Raw genomic sequence first — 24,458 nt, 5'->3', positions numbered from 1 at the left:
TGGTTTTCCATCTTCCCCAGGGATTGGTCAGAGCTCTGGGGAGAGGGGCCAGGGGAGTTGATAGCTTCTGACAACCCAGACTGGGTTTGGAGGAGCAATACCCCTCCTGCCCCTCCCCCCTAGTCCTGGGAAGGCGCCTGGCTTCCAGCTGTGATCCAGGCTTCTGACCTGGGGGCCCTCCCCTCTGGCTGAGGGAGCAAGGGAGGGGGGTCCCCTTTGTGAGGTGCAAAACCTGGTCTGGATTCTTGCCGACTGCCCCGCCCCCTCCAGGGCCGCACCTTTTCAGCTGTGCTGGAGGAGGACGTCCAGACTCCCTCAGGACCCACACGTGACTCTCCCACCAACACATCCTTAAGACTACTTGTCAGAGCCCTGGCTAAGACCCTTTGCCTCTGCCGCTGAGGCAAGTCAGACCTCCTGTCAGGGCCTCAGTTTCCCCTTCTGTACTTGAAGGGATGGAACTGAGGCAGGTGGTTGTCAGAATAATTTAAAAAATAAATGCCGCTGCAGAGGCTGGCGGGTAGAGAGAGGTACCGCAGCCAAGGGTGGTCAGGGAAGGCTGGAGGAGGTGGGCTCTAGAGCAATAGACTTTGGCGAGGCAGAGAAAAGTCAGTAGGAGGCCAGTCCCTGCTGGGAGTAGAGAAAAGAGGAGTGAGAAGTAGGGGGGCGGGGGAGTGGAGGTGAGGCTGGGAGGTAGTTTGATTGAGGATACATCGCTGGAGTCTCAAATACCAGAGAAGGTTCTCTGGACTTGGGGCTTTTGGACTCTGGGAGCCACGGATGGTTCTTGAGCTGGGGAGGGGGGTGCATGACTCGGAGAAAGCTTTCAGCAGGATGCAATAGAGGGAGCTGGCACCCTCCCTTCTCTAGCCTCGGTTTCCTCTCCCTACAGTGGGGAGAGTACTGCCCTGCCCGCAGCCCTGCTAGAACTGCTGTAAATGCCCAGCGGGAGGGAGACCTCACAGCATCTGAGGTGTTTCATTTGGAGGAGGGTTTAGATCAAAAGGGCAGAAAGTTCTGATTTGGCGAAGACCTGAGGAATACATAGGTGTTCACTATGTTCTCTCTACTTTTTCTGTGCTTGAAATATACACCCTAATTGTAAATATATAAAAGTAACATGCGTATCAAACGGGACGATTTTTAAAGCACAGGCGAGTATCCTGCGTGAAAGAGAAGTCTTTCTACCTGCCGGGGCGGGGGGGGCGTGCTGGACGGTGTGTTTGCGGATCCACACGCAGCCCAGTGAGCTTGGGGCGGAAACCGGCCCTGCGGCACCGGCCTCATTCGGACCCTAATCGAGGGTTCCCGGTTCGGAAGCACGGTGCCCTCCTGGTCGCCTTGCCTGCGCCCTGCCCAGTGCCAGGGAGCGCCCACACGCGGGTGTGCACTGTCTATACCCGCCGGCGGGGTGGGACGCCGCGTGCGCCCGGGGCTCGGGCTCTCAGGCGCGGGGCGGAGGGCGGTGGCCGTCCTGGGGACCTGCCTGGGGTCCCGGGCACTCCGGCCCGCCTGGCCTGGCCGACTCCAGGCCGGGATTTCTCCCGCACTGACTTTCCGGGCCCGTGCCAGTCCGGCCTCCGGGTCCCCGGCCCCCGCGGCGGGGCCGGCTGCTCCGGGGAGGGCGGGAGGAGGAGGAGGAGTTTGCGCGACTTTGTGGGGCAGCCTCGGCCTCGGCGGCGGCCGCAGCGGCACGCGGGAGAACGCGAGGACGCCCGCCGGGCCGGCCGGAGCGGGCGATGGGGCCCGTGTGAGCGCGCCCAGGCCCGGCCCGGTGCCCGGCGGGCGGCAGCATGTCCGCGGGCGGCGCCAGGAAGAGCACCGGGAGGCCCTCCTACTACTACCGGCTGCTGAGGCGGCCCCGGCTGCAGCGACAGAGGAGCCGCTCCCGCAGCCGGACCCGGCCCGCCAGGGGTAGGCGCCACCCCGACCCCTGACCCCTGACCCCAGGCCCTCCCTAGCGCCGGATCACCGCCTGATGCCCCGGGATGCCCGCGACCCTGGGTCCTCCTGCTGTCTATTTACTCCGGACCCTCTCAGCCGCCCCTTCTGGTTGCCCGGAACTGTGCTTGTTTCCCACTCCCCCAGCTTCTCCTCAACCTCCACCCTGGTGGGGAAACTGAGGCTCCGGTGTCTCCTCTTGCCAAGGGCAGGCAAAGGGGAGATCGCAGTTCAGCTTCTTTCTTCCGCCTCTCACTTTTGACCACGGTGCCTCAGTTTACTCAGCAGCGGGGGCATCATCACCCTGAGCGACTTGGCTTTCCTCCCCTTGCCTGCACTGCCCTGGCCTCTCAGCTTACCTCCCCCCAACTCCCTCTTCGCTCCTCTGGGACTTAAGTGGACTCCCCCGCCTCTTGGGTGGAGGGGCACGTGGGTGGACCTCAGGGGGGTCCTATCCCGGGGTCCTTGGCTCCACCGGAGTGGTGGCGGGTAACATCTGTCCAGGACGTCTCTGAGTGGGTGGGCGCCACCTCCTTTGAAATGAGTTTCTCTCTTTTCAAGGCCAGGAGGCAGGACCCGGAGGGGGAGGTGCGAGCAGCATTTTCTTTTTCCAGTAACAGGATCCACAGCTGGAAAGGCGTGTGATCCAGGGGGCTGGGTGGGGGCCGGGACTTCCTTCCATGGCTGGGTAGGAGGTGGGGGGAGGCCCCCTGGAAGGAGGAGGGCTTCGAAGGGGCCCTGGGGAGGCTGGAGTCCCTGGCAAAGGCTCAGGCCCACTGACGCGCCCGTGGGTGGGAGGGAGGAGGGGGCTTGGGAGTACCTAGTGGGCACCTGGGCTGAGTTTACACCATCAGGTTATCTTCGGAATCTGGAAGGCTGGCCCGGTGCCCAGCCTGACCCAGAGGGGTTTGAGCAAATCTGTGCTTGGAATCTGGTCAAATACCCCTCCGGGCACTGGTTGTGTGTCCTGGGCCCTGTAGTTGCCCCTGAACTTCAGTTTTCTCATCAGTATGAGGATAAGTGAGGCAGGCAGGCAGTATACGTTCATTTGCTTCTCCCAGAATGGGGACGACTTTTCCCACAGTCAGGGCTGAACAACAATGTACAGGGCTTCCTCAGGAAGTGGTGAGTTCCTGGAGTAGTGAGTTCCCTGTTCGTGGGAGGGTTCAAGCTGAGGTTGGGAATGCACACATGTGTGTGCTGGGAGTTCAGTCTTTAAGGGTCTCCCAAGGCCTATGATCTCCTCCCCCTTGCCTTCCTTGAAAAGGCCTCTGGCTACTGCCTCCCTCCAGGCTTGGCCTGGACGATCAGAGATCTGGGCTCAAGCACGGTGACTTTGGGCAAGTCTTTTCCCTTTTCTGAGTCTCAGTTTCTTGAGCTGTAAAAGGGGGCTAGTAGTATTGATACATGGAAGATTCCGTGAGGAAATGGGTTCAGGTTGTGAGAAATGGGAGCTGTACAGATGGCCAGTTAAGCTCAGGTCACCATGAGTCCTCCGGTACTCACCCCACCCCTGCTCGATGCCCTGTGTGACCTTCCCTTCACTCTTCACCTCAGCCCAGCTCCATCCCTGCGGGCACAGAGAGGACCCGAAGTCCCCCTCCTGCTCAGCTGACTGGGCCAGAGACAATCAATACATGTCTGGCCATCGCCTGAACCCCAGCTCCCAGGCTCGCCTGTGCAGGAGTCACTGCTTTGTGTCCCAGCCTCAAAGGAGCACCCAGCCTGCAAGGAGGGGGGAGGAGACTGTCCCTGAACAGAAGTTACATCTGGGGAAATCAGGGAGAGCTTCACAGAGTAGGTGACATTTGGACTGGGCTCACCAGATGGGTAGAGTTTCCTCTGGCAGAAGGAGTGGTTGAATCAAATCTGAGTTCAAGCCCCCGCTCTGCACAAAGGCATCCTTTGGCCAGTTACCTCTCCAAGCCTCAGTGGCCTTGTCTGGTAAATGGGGGTGGTGATGGCAGGGTTATTTAAAGACTGAGAGCAAAGGCATGGAAAGGTGCAAGCCCGCGCTGCCTGGGACTTGGGCCACAGTTGAGTGTGAGCTATGGATGTCCTTACTCTGGACAGAGCAGCAGCTGTGCAAAGACAGGGAGTTGGAAAACCTCTTGGGTGTGTGGGCAGAGTTCATCCCGGGGTGGCAGAGGGCCTGGGTTGGTGGAAGGGAATAGCGGGGAGCAGTAGTTTGGGCCTGATAAAGGCCCTTGAGTGATGGGGAGTCATGGGTGGGGGCTGGGAGCTGCCTGGCAGGGTGAGAGGTGGAGGCACCCGGGTTGGGGGCAGCTAGAGCATCACTGACCTTCCTCCACTAAACTCCCAGATCCCTGACTCTGCCTCCAGGGCTGCCCCTCCTCCTGAGGGCAGCACACCCCCGCCCCCCGGGTGGTAACTCATTCTGGGGGAGCCTTCTGACCTCACGCCTCAGTCTCCCCATCTGCAGTGGGGCTTGGTCCCATGAGGGTGACATCATCAGATCCCCAAGGAGGTGGTGGTACCCAGCATCCCAGCCCTGATTGGGCCCTTGCTGCACACCCATTCTGGCCTCTGCCACAAGCAGGGAAGGACAATGACCGAGAACGCAGCGTGTGTTTGTTCAGAAACAGGAAAGTGCAGGGAAGAATTGGCTGGTGGTGGGGACGCACAGCTGGCCCAGCCAGGGAGAGGGTTGTGACCAGACTGCCACCTCCCTGAGGAAGCTCCCTGCCCACCGCCCCTACTGTCCCTCTGGAGTGGTGGGAGGGGGCTCGCTGCAGACTCGAGACTAAGACTGTCCCTGGTGGGGCCGCCAGTGAGGGACAGTGTCTGCAGTCCCCCAGGTGTGACCAAAGCAGGGCAGTAAGCAAGCCTCTTCCCTTCTCTGCGCCCTGAGTTCTCCATCTGAAGAACGGGCAGAGCGAATCTGTTGTTGGTAGAGGGGGGCACAAAGTTTGACGATGGCCAGAGGCAGGGTGGGAAGAGTGACGTTTGCATGGCAAGCGTCATCTGGCCATTTTGCGTCGCGCCTTGTGCCCCTGGGTCCGCTTGAAGGCTGGGCGTGGCCCACGAATTCGAGGGGGTCCTCACCAGCCAGGGTACCTCCCCGCCTGCCCCCACCAAGGTCAAGAAAAGCTTTGTCTGTCTGACCTACCTGTACCCCCAGGGCTGCTGGGAAATACAAGTTTTCTTCTTGCCCTGGATGAAGTCCACCCATTCATTCAACTAGCAAACACGTCTTGAGCACCTACTATGTGCTGGGCATGGGGCACATGGGGATGAATTGCATAGGCTCCCAGCTCTTGGCAAGCCCCCAGTTGGTTGGGGAGGCTGGCTTGCTGAGCTGCCCTGGGGCACAGAGCCCTTTTGGGGGTACCGGGCAGTGGTTAGTGGGAAACGGACTCTAGTCCCAGCTCGATCATGAGCTGGTTATGCGATTCCGGCACATCCCAGGGCCTCAGTTTCCCCATCTGTCAATTGGGGCTAATCCTGTCCTGCTGCCTCACATGTTGGGAGACCTCTTGGAATGCCCATCCCTGTACTCAGGGGAGGTTTTGATTCTTTTCTTCGTGTTTTCATCTGAGTTTTTCCTGGGGTCCAGGCACATGCCAGGCCCTGCCTGGGCGCTGCAGACTTGGCCTGTGTTTTCTCCTTAGATGGTCAGTTCCTTCTCCACGCCCACACATACCCCATTGCATGGCCCTGTGTCGTGGCTGCTGTGTGGTCCCACTCCCCTCCACCTGGGTGTCTTTCCTTCCGAGATATGCTGGAGTCTGTGTGAGGGGCCTCAGGAGGGGGCTCCCAGGATCGCTCCAGCATCCCCTGAGGAATGTCCTGGGCAGGAGGTGCCCCGGAGGACTAGGACTGACCTCCTGAGGTGGGGGTCACCTCCCAGGACTTCGAAGTTGGCAGCTGAGTGATCTAACCCCTGACGTCCAGAGGGGGGGGCACTGAGGCACAGAGGGGCCACCTTCACAGAGCGGGGTATGGAACCCAGGGCTTCTGGCCCCCAGGAAGATAGCAACATGGTTGGAGAGGGTGCTGATTTGCCATGGCTGCTTCCTGACTGGGAGCGATGGCTAGGGAGAGGGGCCTGGGTGTCACCATAGGGAAGGGCGGGCGCTGGGACCTCTCCATGGGGACCCTGGCTTCAGGGAGACCCGCTGAGAGGCCCCTGGGCAGCATCTTGGGGCCCCAGGGGCTGGACAAGCCTGAGAACAGCCCTGAGGGTGGGGGCTGGTTGTACCTTGTGGTCCCCCCAGTCTTTAAATGTCCTTCCAAGAGCCCAAGGCTGAGACCTCTGAAATTGTACATATACTTTTTTCTGCCTTGTTTCCTCCTCTGTTCCTGCTGAGACACTATCTCTCCTTTGGGGATTGGCTCCAGCTTCTCCAGGCCTTTACATAACTCAGGTAGTGGACCTTCACTCCTTCCCACGACGTGTGATAAAGTTCAGATGACTTCTGTTTGCCGAATGCCTGCTCAGTGTTGGCAGTGAGCTTCACTCTGTATTTGCCTGATTTAATGCTCACAACAATGCTGGAGATGGATACTGGCATAATTCTCATTTTAGAGGTGAGGAAACTGTGTCCCAGAGAGTGGGAGCCTTGTCCAACGTCACGCAGCTAAGGAACGGTGGAGCCCAGCTCTGCCCTACTCCACATCCTGGGCTTGTGAACGCACCGCCTCGCTATCCCGTGGGCAGGCGGATCCTTCTGAGGTTAGGCCTTGCCTTTGATAAGGCCACCTCCTCCTTCTATCTGATTTGCACAGTCAGCAGCTCTACTGAGCGTTCACAGCCATCCGCTTCCACAATCCTGACCGTAATTCAGGAGGGAGGCAGGGGAATGACCCCACTGGCATCTGAGGTGGGGAGGGTCCATCCTGCTCGTTGAGCCCTCTGTCTGCCTGGGATGACTCAGACCATCCCTCAGGCCCGGGCTCTCCCCCGGCCCCCACCCTTGTATCCTGCTCCCATGCATGCCTACCAGCCATGTCCTCCTTTCCCTGGGCAGGTCACAGGTCTTACAGACTCAGCCCTGTTTTTCCACCAAGTTCCTTTGTGCTGAGGGTTCAGCATCCCGTGTTGTGAGGTCCCTGGAGACGAGCAGACAGCTTGAGGCCCACTTCCCAGAGCTGTGTAGGTCCTTGAGGGAGGCCGGAGGCCCAAGTTCACCTGCTGGAATGTCAGCTTCTTGGTCTTTGTGTTTCTGGCGCATCCTCGTCCCCTTTAATAACAAGGAAGGTAACCACTTCCTTTTACCCAGCTGACTGTGTGCCAGGCCCTGTGTCAAGAGCTTCATCTGACTATCTCGTATCTCCTTTTACCTTTCCAACCCTCCTAGGAGGTAGGGGTCATTACCATCACTTCCCTTTGCCAGGTGAGGAAACTGAGCTCAGGGTGTGGAGGAAGAGGCAAGGTTCAACCCGAGGCCACCGTACTCCCAAGCTCACGCTTAGAAGCGCGCTTCCAAGGGTCAGGTCTGGAGCTCTGATTCCTGGGCGCTCTTTCTCTGCCCCGTTGCGTTCTGTACTTCCTGAAACCTGGTGGCACAGGGACAGGCCCGGAGCCTGCTTTGCTCAGCTGCTGATGGGGGGAGGTTGGAGGGATTGACCTGTGTGGTCCTGGGAGCTAACTGTTCCCCTTGACAATTGGAGAAACTGAAGCCCAGAGAACCAAGGCCACTTTCCCGAGGTATCCCCGAGGTAAGGAGATATCCAGGTCTGGAATCCACAGCGCTTTGCATCCTATTTTGGTGTTGATTTTGTTTGTTGCTTTTCCTAACGTTAGCCCCGATCGATCGGGACACTGAGGCAGCTGGGCTCCTTGCAGGGTCTTGGCGGGAGGGAATAGGGGTTGAATTCCTGTGTAACTTGATACAAATGTGCTCACATCCCCGACCGCTTACGTGTTTTGCTTCGAAATGACACGCAGCCTCTTGACTATTTTTAAAAGAAAAGCAATGGCTGTGATATTTCCCCTGCACCTTCCTCTCGAGGCCACTTGGTTAAATGTCAGGAAAGGGAGAGTATTTCCTGGTCAGGAACGTTAGGAGCTTGCTGGGAGCTGAAGTTTTGTTTTCTGTTAAGTAGGTGTTTGGGGAATCGGTTCCCAGCCCTCCTCCGCCCCCCACCCGCCGTTCCCTGGGAAGGTTGTGTTTGACAGTTGCTGGGAGGAGGGATTTGAGAGGGAACAGCCGAGATGCCCGCGCGTGGAGTGGCAGGGTAGTTATTTTTAGCCATCCCGATCCTGTAGAGACATTTCAGCATTTGTTCAATATTTAATTATCCATCTGAAATTGGCCCATGTGGCCTTGAGTTTGGAAGTGGCTGTCTGTGCTGTGATTTCCTCTGATTGCGTAAATAAGGAAGGGAGGGGAAGCGTAATAGCCTTCCAAATAATACTAATAAAAAAATAAAGAGAGTAGACTCAGTACTCAGAAAAGACAGGCTTGGTTTCACAGTCTAGACAGACCACCTGTACGTCAGTAGGAAAGATGAGCCCGTGAGGGTGCCTAGCACGCACTTGGAAATGCAGCCCTGCTGGGTCTGTGACTCTCAGACTCCACAGCTGCCTGGGTTTTACTGGGGATGGGTTTCCCCCCCTCCACCAGGTTCCTGTGTTGACCTTGACAGCTGCCAGGTACCCGAGAGGAGGTTTGGGGATTTTGCTTTTGGAAGTCTTGTTAGCTTTTATTTCCCTCCTCTCTTCTCCCCGACTGTCGGCATCTGGGCTGTGTTACTTCTTTTTTCTTGGCCCTTAGGGGTGATGTGTTGACACGGCTGTGAAATGGAAAAGGCAGAGCACAGGGAGGACGATGTGGCTGCTGTGAGGCTCGGCCGCTCTCCTAAAGCCTCTGGTGGATGAGGGAGCAGAGGGGAGGGGAAGAGAGTGGGGCTAGAGGGAGCCAGGCAGCCAGGGATGGGGCTCCTTTTGGTGTCCTGCTTGGCTTGGGGACTGTAGAACTTGGGTTTAAAGGTTGGAAACCAATAAATTGGCAATCTGGGATAGTCTTCTGGAAAAGCGGTTTTCTATCCATTTATCCCTCTATCCTGGGGACTGAGTTTGGGTCAGGTGTGTGGCCAGGGCGGGAGTCCTTCTGACTGCACCATAAATGCTGGTGACCTCAGGCAAGTCACTAAACATCTCTGGGCTCAGAAGCACTTTGAACAAGTAGATGTGAAACAACATAGGGTATCATTATATGCGGGGTGAGTTGTCATTATCTGTTCATCCAAAGCCTGAGGGGTTAATTGCAGCTCTATTAGGGCTGATCTAGAAATAAAATGTGATGCTTGTGGGAATCAGAGCCATCCATATGGCTCCTTGGCATTCCCGTCCCCCAGAGGCTGCTACAAGTGTCACTTGTACTTGTTCAGAGCAGCAGAGCTTTAGTGAGCCACCTACTGTTTGCAAGCCCTGTGCCAGGGGCTGCCGTGGAGGATACAGTCAGCCCCCACCCGCAGGGAGCCGGGCTTATGGGGAAGGTAGTCCTGTAAGCGGGTTGGCAGATGGTGTGACTGGAAGGGTAAGCAGGGCCTTGGATGGCAAGCCACGAGGTTGGAACTCCCCCTGGCAGGCCACACGGAACCAAAGGGAGAATTTTGAAAATAGCAGTCATTATAATAGCACCGACTTCCATTTTCTGAGCACTTAACACAGTGTAGGCGCCTTTCTAAGTCCTTTGCGTGCATCATTTCATTAAGTCCTCATTCTCGCAGATAATTGTATCAGCTCCATTTTGCAGATGAGAAAACTGAGGCTCAGACTGGTTAATTGACCTCCTCAACGTCACCCAGCTACTGAGTGGCAGAGTTCAGGATGTTTCATTCTCACTGTACTTACCAGAACTGCAATTTAGGAAAATGATTTTAAGCAACCAGAAAGCTAGACTGATGTGGTCCGGGGAGCAGAGAGAGTGGGTATCAGTGATCACAGGTGACTATGTTGGCCATCCTGTTGCAAGAGGCAGTGGGTTTGAGCAGGGAGAGAGAGAGGTCAGGGGTCGTCCTCACAGCGAGAGGGGTGGGAGCTGGTGATGGGATAGGCCCAGGCAAGTGAGGAGGGTTTGGGGTGAGGGGGCAGCAGAGCTGTGGGCATGGCTGACAGGCCTGCTCTGACTCTTGATGCTGCAGGGGCGGGAGGGGGGCACCAGACTGGGCAGGCGGTGCCTTTGGGGAGTAGCTTCAGGAAAGTGGTGGAAAGGTACTAGAGGCTGCAGGAGGTCAAATGGTTGAGGGGTGAGGGTGGCGGGCAGAACTGGACATTGCTGGAGAAGCTGGGTGGCTATGGAGGTCTGAGGGAAGCCTGGGTTTCCCATGAACTGTCTGTGTGGTCACTGTTCCCCCTGGTGTCTAGGGAGCTGTTCAGAGCTACATGTTAGCAGCAAGCAGGTTGGGGCCCTGAGGGCCCTTCCGCGGCATCAGCGTCAGCCTCTGAGCCCTCCTGGGACAGGACCTTGGGCTTCAGAAAACCAGGGGTGCAGCCCTCCGGTCCCACCCGCAGAGGGAGAGCCATCTGCAGAGGGAGGGGCCAGTTTAAGGAGTGGGGAGCAGGGGTGCTGGGCGCTGGGGCAGCCCTTCATGGGGATGTTGTGGAAGAGGCTCCTGGGTCACTGGTGGTCCCCAGGGGAGACCACCCGCTATGGGCCAAATCACTCCATCTCCTCTTTTTTTTTTAAAGAATATGATGTTTATGTTAGTGTTTTTCCCCTTCTCCCCCAACCCCTAGGATTACAAAAGTAATAAAGTAATAAATATCCATTACTGCAAGAGAAGAAAATACAAAATAACCTTTAATTCTAGCCCCCAGTGATAAGCTCTGGGAGCATCTGGAAGGTGATTTCCAGGCTTCTTCCCTTCTTGAAGTTTTTGAAAATTCTAAAATATTTGAAAGTATAAAAAGTGTAGAAAATGACATTACAGACACCCAGGTACTCACCTCTCAGATTTAGCAAACGTTAACATTGCCATGACTGCTTCTCTTTTCTTCATTTTTTCTTTTTCTTAGAAATAAAATGATTCAGGTACAGCAGGGGGTCGGCAAAGTACAGCTCACAGGCCAAATCCCACCTGTTTTCATATAGCCCACCGCCTGTTTTTGTATGACCTGCGAGCTAAGAATAGCATTTACATTTTTCAAGGGTTGAAACAACAATCAAAAGAGGAATAATGTTTTATAATGTGAAAATGACGGGAAATTCAAATTTTCCGTGTCTATAAGTAAAGTTTTTGGAACACAGCCCCACTTATTCATATTGTCTGTGGCTGTTTACATGTTACCTTGACAGGGTTCAGTAGCTGAGACAAACCTAGAATATTTGCTCTCTGGCCCTTTATGAAAAAAACGTGCTGACCCCTGAGATACAGCTAAAGCCTCCTAGGCTCTCCCCGGGGACAACCAGCCTCCTGAAGGCGGTGCATGTCCTGCCCACGTGTGCTCTTACTACATTTGCAAATGCTTCAAAATGTGTAGTATTGCATTGTGGGTTTCAAAAATGGGTACAGGGAAATGGCACACGGTGGAGAAGAGCAAACGCATGTCTCCACGCTAGGACCTCCTTATATCCTGAATTCCAGCAGCACAGATAAATGGCAGCTCTCTGCCGGGCCTGGAATAGGCCCTGGGGCTACAGAGTCACAGGAGAAAACTCAGGAGGAAAAATGGAGAAGGTCACACTTGAGGCTAAATTTCCTAGAAATCCTCAGAAAGCAAAGGAGCAAAAAGGGACTCAGGGACTAGAGAACGCTTCAGGCCAGGTAATTAATCCTTGGAGTGACCGGGAAACCCAGACTTTTGGGAAGGCTGGGGATTCTTTGAAAGTGAGGTGTATGTCAGGATGAGGAATAGGAAGTATGGATGGTCAAAGGCAATTGTTTGTTTTTTAAAGATTTAACAAAACTTTTGGCTGCGTTGGGTCTTCGTTGCTGCGCATGGGCTTTCTCTAGTTGCGGCGAGCGGGGGCTGCTCGTTGTTGCGGTGCGTGGACTTCTCATCGCAGTGGCTTCTCTTTGCTGCGGAGCATGGGCTCTAGGCGTGCGGGCTCAGTAGTTGTGGCTCGCGGGGTCTAGAGCGCAGGCTCAGTAGCTGTGGCGCACGGGCTTAGTTGCTCCGCGGCATGTGGGATCTTCCCGGACCAGGGCTCGAACCCGTGTCCCCTGCATCGGCAGGCGGATTCTTAACCACTGCGCCACCAGGAAAGTCCCAAAGGCAATTGTTAAGGGACTCAAGTAGAGGGGCTTAGAGAAGAGCTGTGTCTATAGATGCTGAAAGTTTGCAACGCTTACACTGGACTGTTATTCATGAGGCCAACCAGGGACTAAGGGGTGAACACTAGTGCTGTCCTTTTGGGAGGCCCTACCCAGAATCCTGAGACATAGCTGGGAGGCACGTCTTCTCAGCGCTTCCCTCCCACCTTCTGAGAACCAGAAGCCTGACCCCTCCACGTCCCCTCTGAGGCGTTCTTGTGCCCCCACCAAATGCTCTATGTTGAGGATTCCCAGGGCGGGGAGGTGCCCTGGACCCCAGCCCTCCACAGTCATTTCCATGCCTCTCTCCCAGCAGACCCCACCCCCGAAACAGTGGGCAACCTCCATTGACTCTGAACCATGTCCTGAACTTAAAGACAGCTTGAACTCTGATCCTGATTCCTTTTGGGAGATAGCAGGTTATCGCAGTTCCATAGGTTCAAAACTTCTCCCTTCCCCGACCCAACATCAGGGGACCAAAACATGCCGTCGAATGAGGCATCCCTTATCCCTTTCTGCCGTGTAGCAGGGCTGGGATGGCACCTGGAGATGTAGAGAGAGCCCAAGGGCAGGGAGGACACTCAGCCTTCCGGGGGACTTGGGACCTGTTGTCCTCTCACTTATCTCTCCATGGAGGCGCTTCCCATCCTGGGGCAGCCCTTCGATTCAGAGCTCGCCAGGCTCGAATCCTGCCTTCTGCGTTTCTTCGCCGAGTGGTTGTGGTCCTTTCAGTTGATGTCTCTGAACTTCAGTTTCTTCCTGTTAAAGTTGGAGCTGATGTTTCCTACTTTAGGAGTCAGCGTGAGGGTAAACATACCCATACCGTGCAGTCCCTGTCTCTCTTAGATCTGTTTCTCCACATTTCCTGGTGGTCCATTTTATTACATACAAATATCCAGTTGTTCTGCTGCTAAATTTGTTGAAAAAACGATCTTTTCCACCACCAATTTATCTTTGTACTTTTTTCGAAAAATCGATCGACCACATATATGTGGGACTATTTCTGGACTCTTTATTCTGTTCCATTGATCTATATGTCTATCCTTTTGCTAATATCACGCTATCTTGATTACTTTAGTTACATTTCAAGACTATAAAGTATGTCTTGAAACCAAGTAATATAAGTCCCCCAACCTGTTTCTGCTTTCTCCAGATTGGTTGGCTCTTTTAGATCCTTTGCTTTGCCACCTAAATGTAAAATTGAGCCTGCCAGTGTCTTTCAAACGCCTGTAGGATTTTGACTAGAATTGCATTGAATCTATAGATCAGTTTGGGGAGAGATGCCATCTTTACAAGACAGTCTTCCCAATCCTTCAAAGTGGTATATCTTTCTGTTCATTTAGATTTTCTTTAATGTCTCTCAGCAATATTTTTAAAGTTATTAGCCTCGTACTTGTTTTGTTAAATTTATTCCTAAGTATTTTTGCTACTCTTTGTTAATAACTATGAAGGGTGGAGTTTTTACCCTACTTGCTGACTAGCAACCTAGCCTGGTAGAGTTTCCCGGGTGCCGGCAGAAGACACGAGACTCGTGGGTCAGAGACAAAGGGCACTATGACTCATGGCCGGTAGCATGAACTTCATGTTTGCATCAATTTTCTTTCCCTCCAAGTTCCTAGGGCAGTCACAGGTGTTTTTGTAGAACGTAAAACAATCTGCTCTTTTGTTTTGTCAAATTATAGCTTCATGTTCCTCATAGGACCTAATGTACAATCTATGCGTCAACTGTTCCTCAAGCTAAAAAATTACACAAAGAGCTGAAATTCAGTTTGCTTTAGTATTAAACCATTAAATTAGAAACTTGGAGATTATTTATTTATTTATTGAAGTATAGTTGATTTACAATGTTCTGTTAGTTTCTGCTGTACAGCAAAGTGATTCAGTTATACATATATATTTATTCTTTTTCATATTCTTTTCCATTATGGTTTATTGCAGGATATTGAACTTAGTTCCCTGTGCTATACAGTAGGACCTTGTTATTTAGAGATAATTTAAAATTTGAATTCCAAGCTGTCAAATACAGAAAGGTAAAGAGGGTTTTAAAGTTATATATAAAAAATCAGTATGTACACACTTAAAACTTTATGCCTATTTTAAGTTGTTGGAAAACTATAAGATTGTTGTATAGCCACGTTGTTCTAATTGAATAGTATCCTTGTTTCTGAGGAAAACCGAGCAACTTCTACACAGTCTATTATGCTTTTATAAACTGTTTAAAGGTACTTTTCTATTGTCATTTTAAAAAATAAAGCGCTAATTCCAGCTCTCACACCAAAAAAAAAAAAATAATATACTTTTTGAACAAACACTAAGTCCTGAGGTGGAATTTTGGGGTAAAAAGAAATCATTTATATTTTCTGAATGAAATGAAAAATAGAGTGAATTTAGTTCTATACCTGAATATTTAGGGTTTGATAATCATGAGTCTCTCTGGAGTGCTGTTGTTGGAGCTTATATACCCTAAAGAAGTTTTAATAATGTATTTAGTATCTGTACTGAGGATAAATGCACAGCGTGTGGAGTGACTATCCAAAGAGAAATATTCTCTACGTACAGATGTGAAAACATCTGTAAACTACATTATAAAATAACCAAGAAAGGTACCATATACTTTCGTGGTTTTCAAACCCTTTTACATATGTTGATTGATAACAAGTGCATTGTAGAGAAAGAAAGAAGTTTACATTAGGTAGGGTCATGAATATTATGTTTCCAAAAGGAAGCTTTTCTCCTTTTAAGGCAGCCATCGATTTGGAAAAGGGACCTTGAGAGTCCACAGTCCTGGGTCAGCCAATGGTGTGATGTCACTACCCCTCCATTTTTACTAGAATAAGTTGAACCTTGATCAGTGGGTGTATTGGCTTCCTATTGCTACTGGAACAAACTACTGCAAATTTCATGTCTTAGAACACAGAGACTTATCTTACAGTTCTCAGGGTCAGAAGTCTGAAATCAGTTTCTCTGGGTTACAGCCAAGGTGTCGGCAGGACTGCATTCTCCCTGGGGGCTCTAGGGGAGAATCAGTTTCCTTGCCTCTTGCAGCTTCTAGAAGCTGCCTTGACCCATGGCCCCACCTCACTCCCACCTCTGCTTCCATCACCACATCGCCTTCCCTGTCTTCTCTGATGCTCCTGTCTGTCTCTTATAAGGACTCTTGTGATTACATTGGACCCTCCCAGGTAATCTAAAATAATCTCCCCATCTCGAGATCATTAATCACGTCTTTGAAGTCCCTTTTGACATTGAAGTTAACATATTCATGGGTTCTAGGATCAGGATGGGCTCTTTGGGGGCCATTATTCTGCCTACCACAGGCAGGTAAGGTTTAATAACCTCTAAGAACCATGTCTCCTCCTTCTTCCAAAGATGGATGGGGGACTTCCCTGGTGGCGCAGTGGTAAAGAATCTGCCGGCCGACGCAGGGGACACGGGTTCGAGCCCTGGTCCGAGAAGATCCCACATGCCGTGGAGCAAATAAGTGCATGCTCCACAACTACTGAGCCTGCACGCCACAACTACTGAGCCCACGTGCCACAACTACTGAAGCCCGCCCGACTAGAGCCTGTGCTCTGCAACAAGAGAAGCCACGGCAATGAGAAGTCCGTGCACCACAACGAAGAGTAGCCCCCGCCCGCCGCAACTGGAGAAAGCCCACGCGCAGCACCAAAGACCCAATGCAGCCAAAAATAAATAAATAAAATAAAAAACAAAGATGGATGGCCAAAGTCTGAACTGGAAAAAGTGTGTGTAGGAGACCTACCAACATATCGGTGCACTGTTTTGGCAAACTCACTCTTCATTTGGCTAACTGTTAAGAGCAGATAAGAACAGTACAGATGTGCTTCACACACACACACACACACACACACGCACACAGATACACAGTGGCATCAACTGGACGGCCCTGTCTGAAAAGTTCTAACACTCTGAAGGTTCCTTGACCTGCTGCCATGGTGATCTTACCTTTGGCTCTTCCTGCAGTTCATCCGGCCACTCCTGCAGTAGCGGGGGAGGGGAAGTTGGGACATCAGTTCATTGGCAGCTTTACGCTTGGGGAATTTCGTTCCCTCACCCACGAGTTTGTTTCTAAATCTAATTTTTGGACTTTCCTGATCCACTTTCTCTAACTGGTCATTTGGGCTGCTGTTGATTTCAATATCATTTGTTTTGTTTTCTGATTTTGTTTTTTCTCTTGCTTCTTTTCCTTTTTCCTATTCAGACGTATTCAGAGGGTACAATTTGGCACTGAATCATCATACCACCTATTTCTATTTTACTATTAGTTTTGGGAAGGCTGAATTATTCTTCATTCAGCAAGTGGTACGGGTCCCACCCGTAGCCCATCCTATTCTCCAAAGAGTATCTCTGATACCAAGTTTTTGAGTACTGTTCATGATATTTTTCTATGTAAGTGCACACACATACAAACAGAAAGTAAAACATCATATTAGTTTAATCATGTCGACAGCAAATGTATTTCATTCTAAAGAGCCCATGGCAAGCCTTTGCAGGGGTGTTTCTATTTCTGTGCCTCTTGCCTCTAGATTGCTGGCCATTCTCTCTACTCAGGGAACCCTGGATATGAATACATTTCTGCAGTTAGTTTCTCGGGATGGAAAATCTCAATTGTTTACACACAGATATGATTCCATGTATCTCAAATAGGCTATTTATTAACTTTTCATTCTGAAATTTTTACAGATATGTAGGCAGTTGCAAAACCAGTACAGAGAGGCTTCCGTGCCTCCTTCACCCAGTTTCCCCTGATAGTTACATCTCATGTAACCAGTACAATGCCCTCCAGCCAAAGACCCACCAGGAACACACCTCCAGCTGAACAAGTTGGGTTTATTACTTATTGCAGTGATGGAGAACACACACTGTGGGGAGCCACGGGACATCTCGGAGTGTGGTAGAGAGAACCTACTCTAGGATTTGGGCTTTGGTTGGGTGATTTGGGGGACGTCTAAGGAAGTGGGGTTCACTCTTGATTGGCTGCTCTCAGAAAGCAGGGGCAATTCTGTGATGGGGTGCCTCAAATCTTATCTCCAGGGAGAAGAGGCAGCACAAGGATAAAGCTGTCTTCGGTAAAGAAGCAGCAGACACTCATTTTCGCCAAGGTGGGGAGATTTGTGGTATTTTGTGGGTGGCTCAGTGACCTGGCTTTTGTCAGCGGCTTAGACAAAACGATAAAGTGGACTTGTTTTGCCTCATTTTATCATGGTAGCCTTGTCTGAGGTTGGTATCCTGTGAGGTTGTTTATGTCCAAAAGGAGAATAACATGGCAGAGCTGTGAATGCCAGGTCAGCTTCTGGATTTCAGTGTCTGCTTTCCTCCTTCCTCTCTCATCTTTTGTGCACATCGGTCCGATGCGTGTGTATGACTCTGTGCCATTTCAGCACATGTGTAAATTCGTGTAACCACCATTGCAATCAAGACACAAGACTATTCTGTCACCATAAAGATCTCCCTCTTGTGCTGCCCTTTTATGGTTACACCCACCTACCTGCCCCCCCCATCCCTAACTCCTGGCAACCACCAATTGGTTTTGCATCTCTATGACTTTACCGCTTTGAGAATGCCATATAAATGGGATCATGCACCACGTGACCTTGTGACATTGGCTTTTTGCACCGAGCACGTTGCCCTGGAGATCATCCAAGTTGTTGTATATTTCAATAGTGCATTCCTTTTTCTTTGCAAAGTAGTATTCCATGGCATGTGTATTAGTTTCCTATTGCTGCCATAGCAAGTTAAAACTTAGCAGCTTCGGACTTCCCTGGTGGCGCAGCGGTTAAAAATCCGCCTGTCAATGCAGGGGACATAGGTTCTATCCCTGGACCGGGAAGGTCCCACACGCCACGGAGCAACTAAGCCCGTGCACCACAACTACTGAGCCTGCATGCCACAGTTACTGAAGCCTGCGTGCCTAGAGCCCATGCTCTGCAACAAGAGAAGCCACCGCAGTGAGAAGCCAGTGCAGCACAACAAAGAGTAGACCCTGCTCGCCGCAACTAGAGAAAGCCTGCGCGCAGCAACAAAGACTCAATGCAGCCAAAAATAAATTAAAACGAAAACAAAACAAAAAAAACTTAGCTTTAACAACACAGATTTGTCATCTTACAGTTCTGTAGGTCAGAAGTCTGGTGTGGGCCTTGAGGGACTAAGATCAAAGTATTAGTAGGCTGCATTGCTTTCTGAAGGCTCTCGGGAAAACTCCATTTCATTGCCCATTCCTTGTTGGCAGAATTCAGTTCCCTGTGGTTGTAGGACTGAGGTTCCTATCTTCTTGCTGGCTGTCAGCTGAGGGATGTTCCCAGTTTCTAAATAGAGGTCACCCACGTTTCTTGGCTCGTGACCCCATTCTTCCATCATTCCTCTCATGCTTAGAATCTCTCTTGTCTCTTCTTGCATCATTGAATCCCTCAGAGCCATCCTTTTGATTTCCTCTTGCACATTTAAGATTATCCCCACCTGGAAATCCAGGATACACTTGCATCTCAAAGTCCTTAACCTTAATCACATTTGCAGAGTTTTTTTTACCATATAAAATATCTTCACAGGTTCTGGGAATTAGGGTAGACTTCTCTGGAGGGAACATTATTCTGCCTCACACACTGTGGATGTACCACGGTTTAACCATTCACCTACTGAAGGACGTTTTGGTTATTTCCAGTTTTTGGCTATTACAAATAAAGCTGTTGTGAACATTCTTGTTAAAAAAAAAAAGTATAAGTGGATTGCACTCTGTTTCCTTTTGCAATGTACTTTTTTCACTCAACCTCTTATTTCTGAGTTTGATTCATGCTGATCTTATAGAACTGGGTCCTTTGTAGGGGTCCGTGGACATTGCCCCCTGGAGTCCTACCCTATTCCACCGAATGACTGCCCCAAGGAGTCATCCACTGGGGCATCCATTCCCCTGTTGGTGGACATTTAGGTTGCTTCCCACATTCTGCTACTACAAACAGTGCTGCAGTTGACGTCTCTGTGCAGATCTCCATGTGCAAGTCTGAAGCATTTTTCTAGACTGGACATGTAGGAGGGGAATTTCCTGTCTTAGAGTATGTGTGTGTGTGTGTGTGTGTGTGTGTGTGTGTGTGTGTGTCAGTTTCAACTAGCTCTTTTCTAATTGTTCTCAAATTCTTTTCTTTCCACCAGCAGTGAAGAAAGACTTTCCCACATCCCTGTCAACATTTGGGGTCATTGTTCTTTTTCATTTTTGCCTCCCTGAAAGGTGTGAAATGACATCTGGTAGTCTTAATTTGCATCTTCCTGATCACTGTTGAGGTCCTGCACACACATCCACCCCTGCCTTGCACCTCCTCTTTCTATAGAACTGACTTCTTTTCTCCTGCTGCCAGTATCAGAGGTTGCCGCCTCGACCTGTTTTTAAGCAGTAAGATCTGGGCGGTGCAACCCGACAACTGAAATTTGGTGTCTTGTCTGAAATTACAGGATGTTCCTCAGGCCTCCGTGTTTCCATGGGAACAAGTAACAGTCATCCTTCATGATTAGGAGGTATCCATGGCAACCAAGCCAGCAGCATTTGAATGAAACCAATTTTATTTATTTTTTTTGCAAACACATGAAGGTTAAAATGCGTTTCTCCGACTATGGCTTCCAAGAATAGGAAGGCAGCCTGGTCTGCCTGGTGAAACAGAGACTCTTGACCTCCTGCTGGAAAGGGATGCAGGATCAGCTGGTCCTATGACCTAATTTTGTAGACTGGAAGCCCGAGAGGTCATGTGGAGGTCACACAGTGAGTCTGAGCCGAGGGAAGACGCCTGAACCAGTGCTCCGAGGTCTGGAGGAGACTCGGAGGTCGGCCGGTTCGCCCTTCCTGGGGTCTGTCCCTGGGGATGCCACCTTCATCCTGCAAGATGTTAGCAAACTCACTCAACTTCTCTGGGGTCCTGCTAGTACCAGTTGTGTTGCTTAGAGCTCGGTGCGGGGCATGAGCCCAAGCATCCCAGTGTCTGCTTCCTCAAATTAGAAAAGACTTGCTACTAAGTCAAAGGCCAAAGGCAGCTGTGTTTTTAGAGGCAGAGATAGAACTCAGGGGGTCAGCTTTCTGTCTTCTTTGCCTTTGTGAAATAAAGAGCGGTTTTCTTTTTCCATTTCCTTTATTTTAGGTGGTGGGGCATAGAGACAGTCACTGCTCTTACTTCCTGACTCACTGGATTGATGATAAGTCATGAGCTGGGGGATGGAAAGGGGCTGGCCTGGAGTCACACAGCGGAGTCAAGGTTAAGTCGAGTCTCCTGGTCCCAGCCTGGTGTTCCGCCCCCTACCCCATGCTCCAGGCATCCTCTGCCTTCTCTGAGCCCCTCCAAGTGTGGGTTTGCGGGGAACAGTTTCAGCATATACTCTTGCTTCTTACCTGGGGGAACTTTAGAGGAAGTCACTTTTCCCTCTTAGAACCTCAATTTACTCATCTGGAAAATGGAGCCTCCCCATAGCTGTCTAAGTTGTGAGGTGGGGATGATATTTGAATGTGTCTCAATGCGGGCAGTATTGCCCCTAAGTGGACAAAAAAAATTGATTCTAGGAAGGGGAGGTGAAAAAGTCTCACTCTTTTTCTGTGTAAAGCCTGATATACATATAGGACAAAAAGATACTTACTGTATATCTATGGTTTTAGAATTTTGTTGAGGGGAAACTAGGAAATGAAAAAGACTCCTTAGGGGGAATGAATAAAAGGTAGAGAAACACTGGTCCGTACCCCGGGGAACCATGTGGTTATTATTACTAACTTTGTGTTTGGAGCTTGTGTTGGCTGCTGGCTTCTAGGGGGAGCTGTTTGGCGTGTAGGGTCAGAAGGGAGCCTGACCGAGCCCAGACTCTGCCCCTGTGGTTCAGTGTGATCCCCAGGCATGTCACAGCTTCCCATCCATATGTAAAGGGGGTCCCGCCAGCTCCGTGAGTGGGGCCTGGTTCTCAGGCAGCCAAGATCCCGCCTGGTGGATCCGTGGGGGTCCGGCAGGAAGCAGTTGGCACTTACACGAGGATGATTTGAGGTGTGGGCGGGTGTGGGGAGCCATGAAGAGGAGTGCAGGACCCCAGAGCTACTGGCAGCTGGGGCTGGTCCACCGAGGCTGGTAGGAGGGGAGGGGAGCGTGGCTGCTGGGAGGCGAGAGCGCAGGAGACCTGATGGCAGTCTGTGGTAGTCGGGAGCTTTGGTGGAGAGAGGCAGCTGACCCAGGCGACTCTCCTCCCTCCCCTGATCTCCTGCCAGGGCTCCCCACTGGCCAAACCCCATGGAAGCCGGAGGACCCAGAAGCCGGGTTGGTGGTCTACACCCTGGGGCAGGAGGCGGGGTGGAGAAGGATGGAGAATGGAACTGGGGCTAAGCGGAAGCTGTCCGGAAAGGTGCCTAGATTCCTCTTCCTCTGGCGTGCAGGAGGAAGAGTGGACTTCTACCCCAACCATCCTTCCCTGCAGCCCCCTTGCTGGGTTTCTGCCTTCTGATGCAGATAGTGTAGCCTGGGCTTTTTTTTTTTTTTTTTTAATCTTGAGTTTATTTGAGCAAAAATCAATTTGAATTGTGCAGTGCCAAACTGGAAGTGGTTAGAGATGCTCCCCAGGGTGTCTGAATTGAAGTTTACGGCTACTTTGGGAGCACCCACGAGGGTCTTTGCTATTTATCTACTGGGTTAGGAGCTAGTGGATAAGTTCCTTTCCTCTAGTCTCAGCTTCCTCATCTATAAAATGGTGGTTGGACCACGCAGCCTCTGAGCGCCTCTTGCTCAGACCCAGCAGGCAATGGCCGTGATCTGTACAGGCTGTGGGAACATCAGTCTTTTTTATTTTTTCAAAATTATTTATTTATTTATTTATTATTTTTGGCTGTGTTGGGTCTTCGTTTCTGTGCGAGGGCTTTCTCTAGCTGCGTGAGCGGGGGCCTCTCACTGTCGCGGCCTCTCTTGTTGCAGAGCACAGGCTCCAGACGCGCAGGCTCAGTAGTTGTGGTGCAAGGGCTTAGTTGCTCCGCGGCATGTGGGATCTTCCCAGACCAGGGCTCGAACCCATGTCCGCTGCACTGGCAGGCGGATTCTCAACCACTGCGCCACCAGGGAAGCCCTGGAACATCAGTCTTTTTTTTTTTTTTGGCGGTACGCGGGCCTCTCACTGTTGTGGCCTTTCCCGTTGCGGAGCACAAACTCCGGACACGTAGGCTCCGGACGTGCAGGCTCAGCGGCCATGGCTCACGGGCCCAGCTGCTCCGCGGCATGTGGGATCTTCCCGGACCGGGGCACGAACCCGTGTCCCCTGCATCGGCAGGTGGACTCTCAACCACTGCGCCACCAGGGAAGCCCGGAACATCAGTCTTGATCTTAGAGAAGCAGCAGCCTCGCTGGGCTCCTTGTGTCCTGCCAGGTGCCTCTGTGTGTCTCTTGCCTAGAGGTGTGAAGGCACACCTGCCCAGGAGGGGGCAGTGAAGCTGTGGCCAGGTGTGTGTGTGTGTCAGGGAGAGGGGGTAGTTCCTGAGAGGCTTCTGGAGGCTGAGGGCAGTGTCGCACACATGGGTGGGACACAGTGGTTAGTTATGGAGGACCCCCAGCTGGAGGTGACGGGGGATACTGGGGGTGGGGGCGAGATGAAGGCAGCCTGGGGGGTGCAGGAAGAGATTTCCTGCGGAAATCTCCAAAAAGAGTGGGTCTTCCCTATTGTGTGACTAGCAGACACCGTAGAGGGGGGAGTGGAGTGAGGAAGGCTCTAAGTAGGAAGCGCCACGAGGGAATCAGAGAGGCCCTAAGACATGGCAGTCACTGGGCTGAAGAGGAAGCTTTTCTGGAAGAGGTGGCCCCAGGGCTGCCTGGTAGGCCTGAACCCATCCCCTCCGGTGGCCCACTTCCTCCAGTCCCAAAGTGGCTTTGCCTGCTTGCCCACTGGCCAGGGCTCAGCACTGGCCTGCCCTAGTGGGATGAGGGGCTCAGCTCTGTCCTTCCACACTTATGAGGACCCCTGTGCAAGCCGGCTGCACGGAGAGAATGGACCGGAAAGTGTAGCGCGGCCCCCCAGTAGCCCGATCTGCCTTCTGGGAAAACCTGCTCCTCGTCTGTCCTGTGTGTGTGCACGTGTCCACACATCCACTCGTGCACGTGTATCTGGGGATGGATCCGAGTCGGTACGCATTCGAGTGTCTACATGGATGCAAACGTGTGTGTGTGTTCTGGGTGTGCGCCTCTGACTCTGCACCCCGGGGTGTTCGCAGGTACCAGGGAAATCTCCACCCCGTCCTTTTTCCCGTCCTTTTTCTTCTTCTGAGTCAACAGGTCTTTCCCAAGTACCCGACACACACCAGCCTCCGTGCAGGGCGCTGGGGGTGTGGAGATGCAGCCGGCTTAGGCGTGGGCATTAGGAGTTCCACCGTCAAGCAGAGGACACACACACACACACACACACACACACACACACACACACACACACACACACACACACACACACACACACTGTGCAAAGTGAGAGCGTAGATAGGCTACTCCACCGTCAAGCAGAGGACACACACACGCGCGCGCACACACTGTGCAAAATGAGAGCGTAGGTAGGCTACCCTGGACTCCACCGTCAAGCAGAGGACACACACACGCGCGCGCACACACTGTGCAAAATGAGAGCGTAGGTAGGCTACCCTGGCCTGGCCTTTGCTACAGGAGCCCTGAGGGGGCTGAGAGCTGGGGGCGGAGGAGGTTGCCAAGGGTTTCCTCCAGGGCGTGCTGGATGGGTCAGGCTGGGACCAGCAGGAAGGGGGGCCTCTGTGGGAGCCACAGCCCAAGCACTAGAAAAGAGGCAGCCAGTGCCGAGCCCGGCGTCAGGGAGCCGGGGGAAAGCGGCCAGTGGACTGACCTGGCTGTTCAGATGGGCGCGCTCAGGCCGGGGCTAAGAGTTTAGAATGAGCGGTCGCCATTTAAAAATCAGAATGTTTCATATTAAACGCCCCCCCACCCCAGATTTCCAGGTCCTCCTGAACCGCGGGAAGCTTTGGCTGCACTGAGCCCCCCGTTGCTATGCTGAAATAATTGGCTGGAGCTGAGCAGCTGGCCGCTGCTCCCCTTTCCTCCATTACCTGCCTGGCCCTGGCACTATTCTCAAGTTTAAAGCCTCAGGAAGAGACAGTTCCAACTGGAAGCTAGAAATCATAGAGTCTCGTGTTTGAAGGGACTGTTTGTATACCTCCAGTAACAGGGAGCTCATTGTCACACATCACAAGATGTACGCCTTGAAGTGCGGGTTTTAGGAGACCTTTTTTTTAAAAAAAGTTGTAAATATATACGAAATATATACAT

At 52.0% G+C, this 24,458-nt stretch overlaps 1 protein-coding gene across 11 annotated transcripts in view; it reads left to right on the top strand.

Annotated features, from left to right (window-relative positions):
• DAB2IP (DAB2 interacting protein) overlaps positions 1 to 24,458 on the top strand; it is a 194,977-nt gene that overhangs the window by 66,746 nt on the left and 103,773 nt on the right. For 2 of the 11 annotated variants that reach the window (XM_060154442.1, XM_060154440.1), the window contains exon 1: positions 1,712 to 1,914. The exons of 4 other annotated variants lie outside the window; for them this stretch is intronic. In XM_060154442.1, coding sequence (XP_060010425.1) covers positions 1,794 to 1,914 — 121 coding nt within the window. In that variant the 5' untranslated portion in view covers positions 1,712 to 1,793. Of the gene's footprint in view, positions 1 to 1,711; positions 1,915 to 24,458 lie in introns of those variants that run through there. 5 more of the 11 variants (XM_060154436.1, XM_060154433.1, XM_060154441.1 and 2 more) reach the window with 4 other exon arrangements.

This window comes from Lagenorhynchus albirostris, chromosome 7 (assembly GCF_949774975.1).
Source record: "Lagenorhynchus albirostris chromosome 7, mLagAlb1.1, whole genome shotgun sequence".
Lineage (NCBI taxonomy): Eukaryota > Metazoa > Chordata > Mammalia > Artiodactyla > Delphinidae > Lagenorhynchus > Lagenorhynchus albirostris.
This window is presented reverse-complemented; position numbering and strand designations above follow the sequence as displayed.